General features: G+C 46.4%; 1 protein-coding gene across 1 annotated transcript in view; it reads left to right on the top strand.

Moving 5' to 3' along the window:
• COL23A1 (collagen type XXIII alpha 1 chain) overlaps window positions 1–16,213 on the top strand; it is a gene marked incomplete at its 5' end in the record, with an annotated part of 168,830 nt that overhangs the window by 129,903 nt on the left and 22,714 nt on the right. Inside the window, 2 exons of the mRNA XM_057373721.1 lie at window positions 1,795–1,821; window positions 14,825–14,851. Coding sequence (XP_057229704.1) covers window positions 1,795–1,821; window positions 14,825–14,851 — 54 coding nt within the window. The remainder of the gene's footprint in view (window positions 1–1,794; window positions 1,822–14,824; window positions 14,852–16,213) is intronic.

Raw genomic sequence — 16,213 nt, 5'->3', positions numbered from 1 at the left:
GGCTGTTTGGTTGTGTTCAGGGCTGCCATCAGCCCACACGCAGCCAGCTGTGCTGCAGCCTCACGTGTGCTGTCTGCTCACGTTTATTATGGCGATCCAGCATAGGCAACATATGGTGCACTATTAATTTTTCTTTGTCTCTAGTTGGTTTCATTTCCTGGTTCCCACGGCACTATTGAATTGCAAACGGAGCACAGGGGAGATTTAACACAAACAAGACCTTTTTTTCCTTTCCTTTCCCCCTGCCCTTCTTTGAAAGACAACTCCTGGTTTAGTTAATTTTTGGTTTGGTTGGGGTTCTTTGGTTGTTTGTTGGTTTTGTTGTTTTGTTTTTTTTTTTTAAATCCTGCTTTTTAGCATAAGTAGTATTTGCCAGAGACTTCTTTAAGCATAGTGTAAAAGAAGTCCTAGAACCCACAGAACCACAATATTATTTTATTTCAACGGGACTGCATTTATTAGTTTCTTCTGTTTCTTGATTTAGGCCAGAAGGAATTGATTACTTCTTACATGTACAGCATCGCACTGCTCTAACTGTATTCTCAATTCTGTTGTTCCCTGGTAGCAGTGGTTCTGGTATTTCATTCTTTTGGCTGTCATAAGTTAGTTATGCATATAAAATTATTAGAATTTGTGGTGCAGGATTTGTGGCTGATGGATGATTGRTTGTCCTGTCTGTGAGTAAGGAGTGTCCTGCTCAGATATGCTATGAACCCTCTGTTTTGGAGTGTATTAAAACAACATGCTGGGTAGGAAATTTCTACGATTGAAATGCAGACTTAGCACRGACTGTAATTAAAGATTCACAGTCACAGATATTAGCAGACACATTTTGTGTTGGTGCTGGCTGGGGAGCTCAGCAGCGAGGAGGGCAGGGCGCTCTGAGTGTTTGCTGTTTGTCTGTGTGCTCCAGGGCCATGCTCTCCATAAACATCTCCCTGTACTTTATCCCCAGCCTGCAATGGGTTAAACAGGCAGTTCTTGAAGTCGGGGCTGTTTTGGGATGTGCTGCAGGAGGCATTGAAGCTGCAGGGGCACTCAGGGAAAGGGAGAACCCTGTGTGAGGTGTGGAGGGGCTGCCAGAGCCTGGCCCCGGCTCTGTGCCCAAGCACGCTGCCATAACCCGTGTTTAGGGTCACAATGGCAGCTTGGGCTGTGAAAGCCTCTGGGAGCCTCMCGGGAGAGCAGAAAAGGGGAAATATCCCGAACGGGCTGTGCTTTGTTAGCAAGAGCTCAAGCAGGATCTTTCCCCCAGCATCAGCTGCGCTTTCTGCTCCATGGCAAAGCAAAGCTTGGGTGTGAGCTGGGAGAGCTGCACCTGCAAGGAAGGTGATGGACGTGACAGGGGAAACCTTCACCAAATAAACTGCTGGAACAGGAGTGTGACACTCAGTGATTGCTGTCCTGGCCGCTGGTTCAGCAGCTGCAGTCTCCACGACCTGTCCCCAACACCGAGGGTTTCCTTTCCTCCTGGTGCCCCCATCCCAGGGYGGGTTTATGGCCAGGATCCGCTGTGTGCCATGAAAATCCACGGCCTCGGGGGCAGAGGGGCTGGGCACAGCAGCAGGGGTGGGTACAAGGTGGCCAAAGCCTTGGTAAGTAGCCAAAGGGGAGCACGAGATCAAAATCCAGGGCAAACACACTTTAGATGTGACAGTTCTGATAGGAAAGTTCCCCAGGAGTTCAGTGGCAGGGCTGGCTGCAGAGCCCATGCCCCGTGTCCTGCTGCTGCCATGTGATGCCAAGCTGCTCCAGGTGCATTGACTGACCTCTCTCCCTTGTTCCCCYCCACAGGGGCAGTCAGGACGCGATGGTTACCCGGTAACTCCACTGTTCCTTTTATTTTATTCTTTTCTAATCYGCTCTCTGTGGTCCTCTCCAGCTTTTTCCATGATGCTTGATTTTCTTTGCCTGTTTCAAGCTTCTTTTTTTTTCCCTTTTCTTCCCTCTTTCTTCATTAGCAATAGCTTTTGAGGAATTTAGCCTTAATTTCAAAAGCCTGAGCAATATTCTCCATTAATGTTCATAGGGATGAAATATTTGAGTCCTTTCATGGTTGTGTGCTTGCCCAAGAATTCACTGCACTGCAAAGTGAGCAAAGGCTTTGGGGTTTGTCCCACTTAGAGCTGTAAGAGGCCGAATCTGAGGACACTGGTGAAAGAGCCTCAGGTGTTGGGATAAATCCTCATTTGCTCATACCCATTTTTTTCCCCCTGGAAACAGAGATGTCCTGCTGGACATCTTATTGTGACCAGACCCCAAACCTCAGCTTCCAGGCTGGCTCTCCTCATCCTCATCAATGCACATGGATGGCCACAGTGCTCCAGCTCCAAGGGGCTCAGCAGCTCATCAGGGAGGGATTCCCAAGCACACACTTGGTGGAAGGGGGTGGTAAAAAGCCCCGTGTGAATTCTCCATGTTCAAAGCGTGGAGAGAGAGTTTCCATCTCTGATTCTGCTTTTTGAATGGGTGCAGTGAGTCCTGCACTGCCTGATGCTCTGGAAGGGGTTACTTGGCTGTTCTTAGCCTTCTCCTTCCTCGGTTGATGCCCTTTTTTCCTTTTTTTTTTTTTTTTTCCATTTTTGTCTTTTAAAAATTTTTTTCCTGAATGAGGATGTTGGAAAACTCCCTCCTTGTCTCTGCCACCACATGCCCTGGCCTGGTTCCCTGTGATTACCCAGACACCATAGAAACAATACTGAGTTTTGTGTGTGTCAGGAGCTCAAGAGAGGCAGATGGGAAGGGAATTTCAGGACTGTTTGCAGTTTTTCCCTTTCCTGGACCCCTGGGATGCTCCCTGGGGAGGGCACKGCGTTCCCGAGAGAGGGAGGGTGGGTGATGGGTTCATGGTGCAGGACCAGCCCGTGCTGCTGCATCCCTGATGTGCGGCTGCTCGGGACTCCAGCGGTGATGAGGATGGGTTCAGTTTGTGGCCAGGACAGAGCAGGGAGGCTGTGAGAAATCCGGGCTCTGTCCAGCGAAGGGGTTTGTCTCCCTCAGGCGGCTCCTGCCCGCAGCAGCCCCGGGGATGCTGGAGCCGGGAGGCTGCGCTGACACCTCAGGGGTCTGTTGGAATTAAGGGTTTAATTTATTGGAAGTTAAGATGTGAGATTTCACTCCCATGGGGTGTTTAATGTCAGTTTAGGGTGGCTTTCTTCCCCCATGGCAGGTTTGTCCCTCTCAGCCCTGTGGTTCAGCTGTAAGGTCTGAAAAGCACAACCTCTGAGAGGGAATGGGACTGTTCTGTGACAGAGCATCACCCCTGCCCCAGGGACATCCCCCAGAGCGATTTTGGTGATGCTCCAGCTCTCCTGGGTGGTGTCAGGGACTGGCAGTGACCTCAGCTCTGCTGCCACATCCTCCCTGGGAAATGGCACCAACATCACGCAAAGGCTTTTCCTCCTCTCTCCACCCCCCTGCAGTCCAGCTGAGCTGTGGGGCTGGTCTTATTCCTGACTTTGAACCCAAAAAAACACTGAATTACCACATCCACACGGCTGTGGCTGCACTAATTAGCGTTATCTAATAAACAGGTGAGGATAATTGCATTTCCAAAGTAAGATGTATACCTGAAGAAGGAGGAAATGAAACATAAAGCARGCTTGGGAGTAAAATTCAGCAGAAGCATATGGACAGGTTTTATTAAATCCAGTTGCAAATTCAAATGAGTTTAATTATTTAGTTCCCTTCAGGGTGATCAAATAAACTCTGAGCTGTTTSAGGAGGTGGATGTGGTGAAAATGCAGAGTAGAAGGTGGATATTAAGTGGTCTGTGGTGGCACATTCATCCCTTGGCCAGCAGTGCTTTGAGCTACTCATTTATAACTGAGCTGCAAGCAAAGGAAGCYTTAAAGGGATGGAGTGACCCACAGCTCTGGAAATGGGGCCAAAAGAGRAAACAGCTTCTATGAGATGATTTCAATATTTTTATACTTAACATCTGAAGGGGAGAGATGTGGGTCTTACAATAAAACTTTACAGCAGAAAYAGTTTTTTCCTTTATGGAGTTCTGTAGGTTTATTATTATTTTTGAAACCCCAAAGAGGATTTAGTTTCCATTTTTAGCCCTATGGCATATCCTAATAACATTGCCATAACATTTGTGAAGGATATTGGGATTTGTTGCTCTYCTGCTCCTGTTTGATTTGCTTTTGACATCCTGCTGATCACAGCACCTCCCTCAGCCTGAATTCCAGTGTAAGGATGTGTGGGTCTGCCTTCTTTCCTCTTTCCCCTGTAACATTTGAACTYGGCTCATTTCAGCCACATTTGACAGAAGGACAAGGATTTTGCAGATAATAGTTAAACTTTTGATACCGGGGGCAGGAGGTGAGGCAGGAGCCGCGCTGCCACACAGCACCAGGGCAGCAGAGGAAAAGCAGATGTGCAGCCACCACAAGGATGGAAATGTGTTTCTTRTTGGGCAGGTCCAGGTTGTGGGCTCGGGATCCCCTGGGATGAGTCCCAAGCTGTGCTCTTGAGGCTGGAGCATCGTGCTGGATGTGCTGCCAGCAGGGCAGGGCTGTTTGTCCTGGTGGGGCTGGGGCTGCTGTCGTGAGCAGGGCAGGAGGAAAAAGAGAAAATGAGGAGCAGATGGGAGAGCTGACTGTGAGCAGGCTTYGAGCTGATCTTTTGGAGCAGGAGGATCTCTGCCCTGCACTGCTGTTTCATTGGATATCAGGAAAAGTTCCTTCACCAAGAGGGTTGTGAAGAGTTAGGCCAGACTGCCAGGGAAATGGTGGAGTTACTGTCCCTGGAGGGATTTAAAAGGTGTGGAGGTGGCTCTTGGTTTGGTGGTGGACTTGGCAGAGCTGGGTTAATGATTGGATTTGATGATCTTGGAGGTGATTTCCAGCCTGAATGATTCTGTGATTCTAAGCAGTGGCTGTGCAGTGATTTTTAGCAGCCTTGCCCCTGTCTCTCTCCCAGCCCCATGCAGGGATGGTTCCATATTTGCCTTCAAACTACTCRGTTGTTCTCCTCCATGATATTTCTCCTCTTTCCCAGTGAGATTCTGCCTTTGTGKTTCACCAGAACTCATTCCCTTCTCTCTCTCCATTTACTGGAGAGGCCTTTTGAAGCCAAAGTCTCTGTTTCTTGAGAGTTTCATCTGCCTCTGCTACTCATCCCTAAAATCAGTCTCAGCCACACCGCTACGTGACATCCCAAATGGAAGGTTGTCACTTCCAGTGGGAAGAAACCAAAGGAATGAAGTTGATTAATGAGGAGAATTACTTCATGTGCATGTCTTCATTAATAGAAAGCAGAGCAGGGAAGAGGCTTTGCAGGAGAAAAGTATGATATGAAACAGAGTTGTCTCCTATTTGATCCGTTTCCCTTAGAATAYTAGGATTTATTTTTAGTTGAGCAATGTTACTCATTTTGTTCCTCCGGTGTTTAATGTTTGCTTTGTGAATTTCCTCAATCACTCGTGTGCTGCCTGGAAATACCAGGGGCTGTCCTGGCCATCTCTTGCAGCTCTGGGAGCCTTTTGGGAAGGCAGGAGGAAAAGCTTCATGTTCTGCCTCCTTAGAAGCAATGCAGCTCATTACTGAAAATAATTCAGCATTGAGTATCCAGCTCTGGGGCCCCAGCCCAGGAAGGACAGGATCCTTGGAGTGAATCTAGAGGAGGCCACCAGGGTAGGTAGAGGGATGGAGCACCTCTCCTGTGAGGAAAGGCTGAGAGGATTKKGRTTGTTCAGCCTGGAAAAGAGAACAGGAGCATCCTAATTGCAGCCTTGCAGTGCTGAAGGAGCTACAAGAGAACTGGAGAGGGATTATTCACAAGGGCTGGAGTGAYAGGACAAAGGGAATGGGTTCAAACTGACGGAGGGCAGGGTTAGATCAGATACTGGGAAGAAATTATTTATTGTGAGGGCAGTGAGGCACTGGAAGAAATTGCCCAGAGAAGCTGTCCCTGCCCCATCCCTGGAAGTGTCCAAGGCCAGGCTGGAGGGAGCTCTGAACAACCTGGGCTGGTGGAAGCTGTCCCTGCCATGGACCCAGACAGTCTGTAAGGTTCCTTCCCACCCAAACCATCCCCCAATTCCAGGACTGAGTGTCCTTTTCTAATGGCAGGTACCCACACCAATATAATCCATCAATGGACTTGAGGTAAAAGAGAATCACAGCACAGGCATTGCTCAATGCTGGCATTGCATTTTGGGGGATAATTGCTCATTTGGAACTGAAATACCCCTGTACAGGCCATTCTCATGTATTTACGGTTCAACTCACGCTAAGGAGCTGCTGGAGCTAAGCAGGTCAGCAYCCTCAGAAAATTTTATTTTGGGAGCCTTGGACCGTGAGCTAATATCTTCCTTTGGCTGCAGTGTTGTAAATCCAGAATTATCCACTGAAGTCAGCTGTAATGTCAGCCAGAAATCAACTGGTAAGGATGATAAAACTCTGCTTTTAATTAATTTTCAAGACRTAAAGTGAAGCCAAATGTGTGTTTCTAGGCTGATGTGTGTGAGAAGGGTTGAAGAAGCACGTGTAGAAGGCAAGATGGTTCCCTGGCTTATAAAAAACCAGCACTGGAACAGTGACTTTGGTTACAGCTCTAGACCTTGGCCATAAACAGTGGAGTTTAGGGTTTTGTCCCCTCAGCAATTAAGAATTTCAGTTAGTAGACAACTTAGGGAAGGTCTGCACAAGTTTTTTGTGTGTGACCCATAAAAATAATATGAATGCAGACAGGATGATGTGTGGGAAATGAGGAACACATGCCTCAGCCAAGTCTGTTCCTGGTGGCAGCTCCTCCACGCTATTGTGGTTCCTTTCTTACCAGAAAACTCCAAGACCTGCACTTAACCAGGCATTTGGAAATGGCAACACCAGAAAAACAAATGTGGCATTAATAACAAGCTACTTCTGCAGGAGAACTGAAGGAGCAACTCAGGGTTACAACTCTGGGATTGCTCTGTGCCCAAACCTGAGCAGCAGKCAGTGTTTTAACCCTTCAGGAGGGCTGCCAGCAAACCCACCTGAGGTATGTGAGGCCACACTATGTGGTCAGATCTCATGGGCTGTGTGGATCCCAAACTTTCCCGTTTTTTTTTTTGTTTTGTTTTGTTTTTTTTTTCAGTAAGCAGTTGCTTTCCAGAGCTTGGGTGGTAGCTCTTGCACAGACACGGTTGCTTGTACATCTCCTGGTTGTGCATCACTAGACTTAGATATTTTTAAACACTTTGTGGTGTGATGAAGGCTTCTGTTGGTGAGGTATTTGTTTTCTTAGCTGGGCTAATCAAGGGCATAACTGTAATTTAGGATCCTGTGTTYGTTTTCATGTTTTACTCGTAAATATTCAGGCTCCACCGAGTGTCTCCTGTGCATGAAGCCATTTGCACACATACCTCTCCCAGTTAGAGCCCAGAAGACAGAAGTAACAAACATTCATTTTACAAGGCAAATTTTGTAGTTCCAGTCTCTTTCGTTTTGTTTTAATATYATTTTTGTGGCCAATTCACATAATTATTTGCCTAGAGGGAAAACCCTCTTTAAACAGGGAAAGCAGATCCAGYGTGTTTTCCTGCTACATCCATTTGCTGGCTCTCTGATGTGGAAACAACAATGATTTTGTGAAGACCAGTTCTTCGTGGCAGCAGCTTATTTTCCTTTTGATTTAGAGGTAATTCTTCCACAGGGATAATAAAAAGTTGTCTTCAATCCCACCCAGTAGAGGGATTGCAGATGCATTTGTTTATCCTCTGCCATTCCAGTGGTTCTGGACAGGGAGAGGAGAAGGTGCTGACAGCGATGGCAAGGGGAGAACTTTGCAGCCCAAACTGCACAGGCAGGACAGAGGTTTGGTGTTTGGTTTCTGGCTTCTGGTGCTGCTTTTCCTCTGGTTCCCTGCTTCGGGTGTTGAGTGCAGCTGCTGCATCTGCATCTCTGTTTCCAGCACTTTTGGSTCCAGCCCTGTGGTGCAGAGGCTTGGTGTCCAGGCAGAGGAAAACTGAGAAAACCAAGAAGTTTTCTCCTTAACCACCAAAGAGAGGTGATCCAAACAGAAGCTGTCAACCAGGAATAATGCTAGGGAGTAAAGAAAATAAAGGCAGCAAGTTGCTGAAGCGTTTGCTTGAAACACCAATATTCTTCCAAAACAATTGCTTATCTGCTTAAAAATTGCATCCCCACCTCAGAGGTCATCTCCTCTCTCAGAGGTGGACATTTAAAAAAAATACATCCAAAGCCCAACTGGACATCAAATGCTYGAAGAAAGCAGCTGCACAGAACACRTGGAACTCATTTAAGCCTCAGAATTTGGGAGAAGCTGGGGGACTCTTTCTTCCAGAAAAACACTTTGCTGTTTTGGAACAAARCYGGTGCAATGTGATGCACAGATGAGYGAGTGATGGTGATCTGGCACGTCTGCCCAGGAACCACACCAGTCTGTGCTGGGACAAGTGAACAAACTGGCTCTGTCTTGGCCTCTCCAAGTGACCTTCCTCAAAAACCCAAGCAGTGYCCTGTGCAGCTCCAGCCCACAGTTTGTTTTCCACCCCTTTGGACCACTCAGCCTTCGATTTGGTTCCAGATGTTTTTCTTGAGCATCTTTGAGAAGACACCCGAAACAAAGAGGAAGCTCTGTGCACAGACAGAAGAAGGCACATCTTGTGGTTAAGGAAGAGGCAGCTCCTGCAGGGAAAAAGGTCCCTTATCTCCATTTGAAACCCTGCAGAATGTGGTTGATGTGTCTGGAGCACAGCTGGGGACTGGAGCGCTCTGGTGAGCGATGCAAAGGAGGGGCTGAACAGTGAGCCCAGCRCTGCCCCAAAAGCATTCTGAGGATTGGGTGTGGGGTTGGTTTYTCTGGTTTTGTYTGTTTGTTTGTTTCCCAAGGATTTCAGAAGTGCTGGAGGCGTTGGTGCCCTGTGGAAGGGCAATGGGCTGTCCCTGCTGAGGCCAGCTCTGCTCAGGATGCCCGGGGGGACCAGCGYGGCCTCCGAGGTGGCTGCTCCCTTGCAGAGCCGTCTGGTTTGCATTAGGGGTGAAGTTTTTAGCAAATTACAGCTCCTTTCTGCTCAGTTTTCATCAAAGAATGGGCAGAGGCCTCCCAGCAGTCTGTGGACAGATCTTTTTTTTTTTTGAATACAGCACAGATTTGCAGAGATTTTTGGTTTTTTTGGCTCTTACCAGGCTGCTCTGTATCGTTTGCCTGACACCTCCATTGTGGGGGTTATTGCTGCCAGCCTGGGCTGTGGGACATGGTTCYCTCTGAAGAAATTGAAGTTTCAGAGGAGCCTTTGAGGGTTTGGTGATGCTGTGCCCCACCAGATTCTGTGGACAATGCTCAGGACGTGCTCAGGGTTCCTTTTTGGAAAGTAATGTGGGAGAGGGTTGAGCGTTGCTGCAGTTGGGTGAGGGGGACTCAGCTCATCCCGCTACCCAGAGCAGCCCCATCTTCTGGCATCCCCCACAAGACTGGGGTTGGACATTACAGGCAGGAGATTCGATTTTGGGGAACCCCTAAATGCCCTTCCTCATAAAAAGATTGGGGTTTCCTAGCTGAGCAAGGAGAGCCCGGCTCCAAGGCCATGCAGGATGCAGCCTGCATGTGTAAATTGTTTCCAAAGGGAAACAATTAGTCTTGCAAACTTTGAAAAATAATCATGTCTCATCAATATTGCCTTTTAGTGCTTGTAAGAAAATTGTAGAAGCTGCTTGGRTTTTGGTTTTGGGGTTTTTTTTGAACAATGCAAAAACTATCATCTTGTAAGCAAACGTGGGTTTCTGGTTTGCATGTAGTTGTGGAGCAAAGGGGAATTCGTGTTGGACAATATTGAAATTCTTTCTTTGCCTGAAAAAAACCAGAGAAAATTGTTAGCAAAGGTTTGCTCATAATCATGTTCATGCTTAAGAATATGATTTCTTTTTAAGTGCAGGGCTGTTCCCCTGTGCAGGAACCCCATCCCAGTGAGTGAGCCCTCTATGCTATAAAAATTAAATATTAAACTATTATGATATAAATGAGCTTAATGCTTCAACATGACAGCTCCTGGTAGGAATATTTCCAGTGCTATGTCATGCTTCAGACTGATGTGATTTTGGGGTCTTACATGAGGGACTCAGAAGTCAGGGCTGATGAAGGAGGAACCTCCTACCCAGGCTCACAGCAGTGAGTGGAGTGTGCTTGGGGTAATTCTTTGTATGACCAATTTCATTCTCCTGACAAATTTTTAAATGTAGGGATGAATTTGTTTAGCATTAAAAATACTAATGATAAATCATAAATAAGATATAATAAATTAAATAGAGATTTTAATACAATAATTTAATAATTTAATATAATAAATATTAATATAAAATATTAATATAAATATTTTATAAATATAAAAAAATAATAAAATATTAATATAAAATTAATAATTTGAAAGTACAAATGATTAGTGCAGTAGAGATTATATTGGATGGAGTAGAAATGAATTCTTTTATAAGGGTTTGTGAACCTTCTGCAGTGAGGAGTTCAGGGAGGGAGGAAGGGCAGCAGTAASTGGGGATGAGATGACAACCCAGAGCAAGTCTCTTGGACTCAGTTTATTCACTGTCAGTGTCAGCGATTCTCAGCTTCTATTTAGAGGGCTCACAGCTCATTTTTTTGTTTCTCAGTCCCTTTTCTTCCCTTTCCCTTCAGCTGGGAAGCTGGGAGCAGCCACAGCAACCTGGCTGCCTTCCTCCCCTTTCCTTGTGACGGGCCTGGCAGGGCAGCCTTGGCCACAGCTTTTGCCAGAGCTTTTTTTGTCCCACAGAAATGTGCCGAGGAACCGCATGGCCAGAGACTGTCCCGCCTGCAGGATTTACAGCGTGGCAGGAGGGGATGGCCCCTGCTCCCTGCCTGTGCTGCACATGACCCAGGGCCCTTTGCAGGGATACTAAAATATTGCCATGCTCTTTTGTTCATCCCTTAGAATATAAGATTCCACCCCTTTTTTGAAACCACAGAGACAGACGTGGAAAGGCAGCCCTTTGAATTTGTCAAAATTTGACTGCGGGGTTCCTTCCGACCCCTGCGCTAATWTTTAGCAGAGCAGGAAACATTAAAAATAACCATGAGAGAAGATTTCCCAACTCAGGATTGTCCTCTCAATAATCTCTGGCTTTGTTTTCACTAGAAATTTCCCCCCTTTAAATTCCTGTAGCTCTGCCAGAGCRGGGCCACCCCTGCCAGCAGCAGTGAGGGCACAGCAGGGCACGGCACAGGGCCAGGTAGCCAGGCTGGCACCTGGGCTTGCTCTGAGCCAGAGGTGAGTGATGGATTTGGGAAATGCCTCTGATTTATTGGAAGAGCTTTTGTGTGTGAGCCAGAGCTCGCAAGCTCCACATCTTCCCTTTTGGGTGAGAACAAAACYGTTCTCAAGCCTTCAGCTGGTCTCAGCAATGRGTGAATCTCRCTTTTCCAATGACAGATGGCATTTYGGTGCTGYAGCTCAAGATTTCTGAGCCTCTACTGTGAAATAAAATGAAAAATATATCAGAACTTGTTTAAAAACACATCAGAATGTAGCCCCTTACTCTGAAGTTGAAATGTTGTGTGGCAGAACTGAGGCATGCATCAAGATTTTATGGTGTAGTAACAAGCTCTGCTCAAGCTTCAACATCTTATCTGACCCATGTCTGCATTCTCAGCATCAAGGTGTAACTATATATCATTAAATAATGCATCATTAATGGATTTCATATATTACAATATATAAATGATGTCCTCAGCCAAGGATGTCAGGGGATGCACCATGGGATCACCATGGATCACCATGGATCATTATTCCTGCAGGAACACCTGTGCCCATGTTACTCTTTGTGAGGGGTGAAACCAGGGTGTGTAATTGCAATTATCCCTCCCCTCTGTGTCTCCAGCTCTCTCCACTTACCCAGCTTCTCCTGCCCCAGCAACTGGGAATTCCATACAGATGCTGCAGATGGATTTTCTTTATGAACTGACTGCAACTGTTTTTCTTTTCAAAYGGGGAGGGTGTCCCACTGAGCTGCTTGGCCAGGTGCTCAACACAGCTGGTCCTGACTGGTGTGTGGTCAGAAAGGGAGATGTGAGTTGCTCACCAGCTGGGGTGGGATTTAAAGCATCCATGATTGATGGATTTTGTCCCACTCAGCCACAGCAGTGATGGATTTGGTCAGAACTATGTTTTGGGGGAAATTGRTTGAGTTTTCCCTCTACCTTGTCTTAAAGCATCAGGTTTGTCCTAGGTGTCATCMCCTCTTGCTGCAGTGAGTGATRAATTGTGTAAAGTGGGATCATTGGKTGTGATTTAGAGCAAGGGACTGTGATCAGGAGTGGGTGAAGGCACGAGTGAAATTTCTCCCTGGACAAAAAGCACAGCTAAAGCCACTGAGATGCTTTCTATTGCTTGGGATGTCCCAAAACCTCTCCTTTTTCATACACCTTTGCTGGTAGCTTAAGAGGAAGTGATTTTTATCCCCTCAAAGTGAAAACTTCCATTGAGATGGTTTTTGAGTGGGGGAATAGAGGGTTACTTGTTTTCCTGTTCCTTGTTTATCAAATAAATTAGAGATTGCTTCATTTCTAATTAAAATGACATGGAGGACAATTCAAACGAAAGACAATAAAGATCTCAACACTTCTGAGAGTTGCAGGCAGTGAATTCAGGCAGCCCAGATTTCAGACATTCTCTTCTGCTGTACCCTGGAAATTCTCTGGCTGCTCTTGGGAACCCTGCCTTGCTCACACAGACATTTGGCTGGGCAGGTAGAGCAGAGTCAATTAAATCTCCATCCCAGACTAACAAGACATTTAAAATTCTGTGTTAGTCTTGTCCATTCAGTGTTATGGCTGGCCAAGAGCCCCTCCAGAGCCCTGATGGATATTGTTTCTCTCAAGCATTAAATGCTTTCCCTCRAACATCTTCTGAATAGGCCATTGTTTTTCCTTCTGGATGCCTCTTTGTGGACTGATACAAGAATAGCTAAAAGCTGAAGAACTGGCATTTTATATTTAAACAAAAAAAAAAAATAATTCTGTGAGTTCTACTCCTCTGAGAAGCTGAATGTGCTGCCAGTTCTCTGCTCAGATCCCACGTCTTGTCCTCTGGAAGTCAGGGAGTTGCATCAGGAGCTTCAGACGAATCACCTCAAACAATCATAGATTCATGAAAGAAGTTTCACAAATCTGATGCTGTTCCCAGGTTTCAGAATCTCAGTAATGGAGGTGAGAGAAAGTATGGAAGTGGTGTTTGGTAGTTTGGTTGTGACCTGCAAGCTTTTGCTTTAACAGGCACAACTGCTTTATTTGTATTTTTTWWTWWYMRKKKSKWRSYKKWRKKSMMYKKTKRWTYYCTWWKRRRAAAAAAATACACATCACCTGAGGAATATAAYGTGAGTTTGATCACTTCAGTGATCTCAAGGGTGTAAAGAAATCCCCATTTTCAAGGGAGCTTCTCTTGTCCAGGTCCCCCAGCTCTCGTAACCCAGCTGGGTTACTGATGCCCTGCCCAGGGTTCGGTCATATGGCTTTACCTCTTTTTCCTCATAGAGCTGCATTCCTCAGAGTTTCATGTTCCAGAGCACATTGACATAGCTTTGCAGACTGATTWATTCCTTATCAATGGMCATTTATTCCTTATCAATGTGAGCYRGAAGGATGCTCTTYTTAATGCAGCCATTKGCCTCCTCTTGTTCCATCTTCACCTCTTTGCTCCATTTCCCCATCAGAGATACAAGGAAAACTCAAAAATACTCACCCTAATCACTTCCTTAAGAAATACAGAGAACTGTAGTGCTATAGAATTGCATTATACCATGTCCAAACTCCTTTTGCTGTGGTAGATCCAGGGCTGGATATGGGAGATGTTTCATCTCACCACGCAGGGCACACATGCAGGGCAGGTGGAGGAGGGAGCAGGGGCAGATGGAGCYCTTGAATTTGCCACAGGCAGTGCCAAGAGCAGGGCAGGGCTGGGTTTGGGCTCTCCAGAGAAGCATCTGGCTGTGCTGTGGTGCTGGGCTGGGGTCTGTCACAGGGACAGTCACCAAATCCTCGCCCTGCGGAGCACACGCTGGAGATTGGGGGTGACCCAGGGCTTGGCTGGCTCACAACCATCGTGCTGTGTCCCCTCAGAAGGCCTGAGGAAAGTTTGTAGAAGGTGGAAATGCAGTTTTTCTGGGATTTACAGTAACTCGTACGTGTCTCTTCATCCCTGAGTGAGCCATCTCCAGCTGCTGACAGGGACAGCTTTGGCCTTAGAGCACCTGCACTCCCTCCACACATCCCTTATCGAAAGCAAGGCTTCCTTTGGCCCAATACATTCAGTGATTTGGTGATAATTAAGGGCTTAAATGTCAGAAATGCTGGGGAATTAACCATTTTCCACTCGATGCAGCAGCCCTAGAAACAGAGGACCTGGGGAAGATAGATAAAAGAGTGCTTTAGCAAAAATAAATGGTTCAGATCCAAGRTCGATGTGAATCACTCATGGATCTGCTCAGTTTAACCAAATCAGGCATGTTTTGCTTCTGCTGTTTTTGACTTTAAAAACCTCAGGGAGTCCCAGGAGAAGTGCCAGAGCAGTGTCACCTTATCCCTGTCACTAATCCTGTCGCTTCCTTTCATGCTCCTTCACACTGTGCAAATTGTTTGATGCCTCTTACTGTACCTCTGTGAAACCTTCCTGCTGGATTGCATGGATGAAGGATTAGGTAAACCATAGAATCATAGCCAAAGATTGTACTGTATGTAAGTAGAGTCTCTTTTAGAGCATGTCTGATATTGCTATGTTTGTAAATAATTTTTTTCTTTTTTTCTTTTTTTCTTTTTTTTTAATAATACTTTCTTTTTCTTCCTTTTTCAGGGGCCTCTTGGCTTGGATGGCAAACCAGTAAGTAGCACTAAGTGCCAAATATAACATGTCTTTGTTTGTGCTGCTCCACAATGAATAGGCAGTATCTCAACTATTACTCATTTATCACTACATGTATAACTATTTAGGAGAGAAAATTCTGCTTGGGARAATTATTCCATGCAAGTTTGAATTCTGAGCCAGGGCTGGCCAGCACAGGAGGTGAAATTTTCTTTACCTGTCAGCTCATCTCATCTRCCTCTTCCCCTCCTGAGCCAGCTCRGCAAGCACAGGCTGCAGMTGGGCATCTGGCCAAATTTGGGGAATAAACTCCAGTAGCACATTCAAAGAGCAAATTCAGTGATCTTGGTTGTGAGCTCCTGGCACTACCGAGTGATACCATAAAAATAATTGATCCCAAAGCAGGTTCCGTTTTCCTCCAAAGGACCTGAGCTGAGAACTCAGGGCCCAGTGTCTATGAAATATTTGTTGGAACAGACTGGATTAATTTATGAGCTGTTTTCTTGACTTCATTTTTGYTTGGAAGCCCTTTGGATATTCAGGTGCTTCATTCTTTTCTTCCTTATTTTACAGAAACACAGGCTTTTTTATTTTTATGCTAATTGAACCCCAGCCAGCTCTAATTCCTTCCACTGAATGGTTCCTACAGAAGGTCACAGCTCCAGATTTTGTCTCCAAACCCCATTCTCTTCCTCCACCTTCATTAGAGGGCCCCATATGAAATCTTTTTTTTTTAATTCTGGTCCTAAACCAAGTGGGTAAAARTCATTCAGTGTTTGCAATGGAAAAGCAGCTCCAGACATTTATTTCCATCCRGAGTGTGTTGAGATAGCTGTTCATTGCTATGGTTGGTTTTTATCCTAACCCTGAGGAGAACRAACGTGAATAAAATCTAGAAATAAGCATTGGACAAGAAAAGAAGGCAGGGCCAGCTCAGGGCTTGGCTTTTATGAGCAAAATCTGCTGCTGGGAGCTCAGTCAGACCCCAGAGCAGGGTCCTGCAACCCAGGCTGGGGGTCACTGCAGGGCAGGAGCGACACCCCAAGGGAGAGGATGGGCAAATCTCAACGACAAAGCCATTTTATCACACAGGCAGACTCCAGGCAGGCTGTTTGTGGTCTGCTCCATGGCAGGAAGGGCTGCTGGCCATTCAGGGATGAACAGGGGGAGGGAGGCGGTGTGGGGACGTGGACACTGCCGGCCACTCCGCTGACCTTCCCCCCTGCATCCCACCGGGTCCCACTGCAGCTCACACAGAGCTGGGACCAAGCTTTGGGACTTCTCTGTGCTGGAAGGCAAACGCAGAGCAGACACATCAAAGTGCAGCTCTCGGTGTCTCTGCCTCACAGACAGCTGCTCCGAGGGAAGATGAATGGTGCC

Source organism: Malurus melanocephalus, unplaced genomic scaffold, assembly GCF_030028575.1.
Source record: "Malurus melanocephalus ecotype Western Australia unplaced genomic scaffold, MMel_1.1 scaffold_205, whole genome shotgun sequence".
Classification (NCBI taxonomy): Eukaryota; Metazoa; Chordata; class Aves; order Passeriformes; family Maluridae; genus Malurus; species Malurus melanocephalus.
Note: the sequence above shows the minus strand (reverse complement) of the source record. Positions and strands in the feature narration are given on the sequence as shown.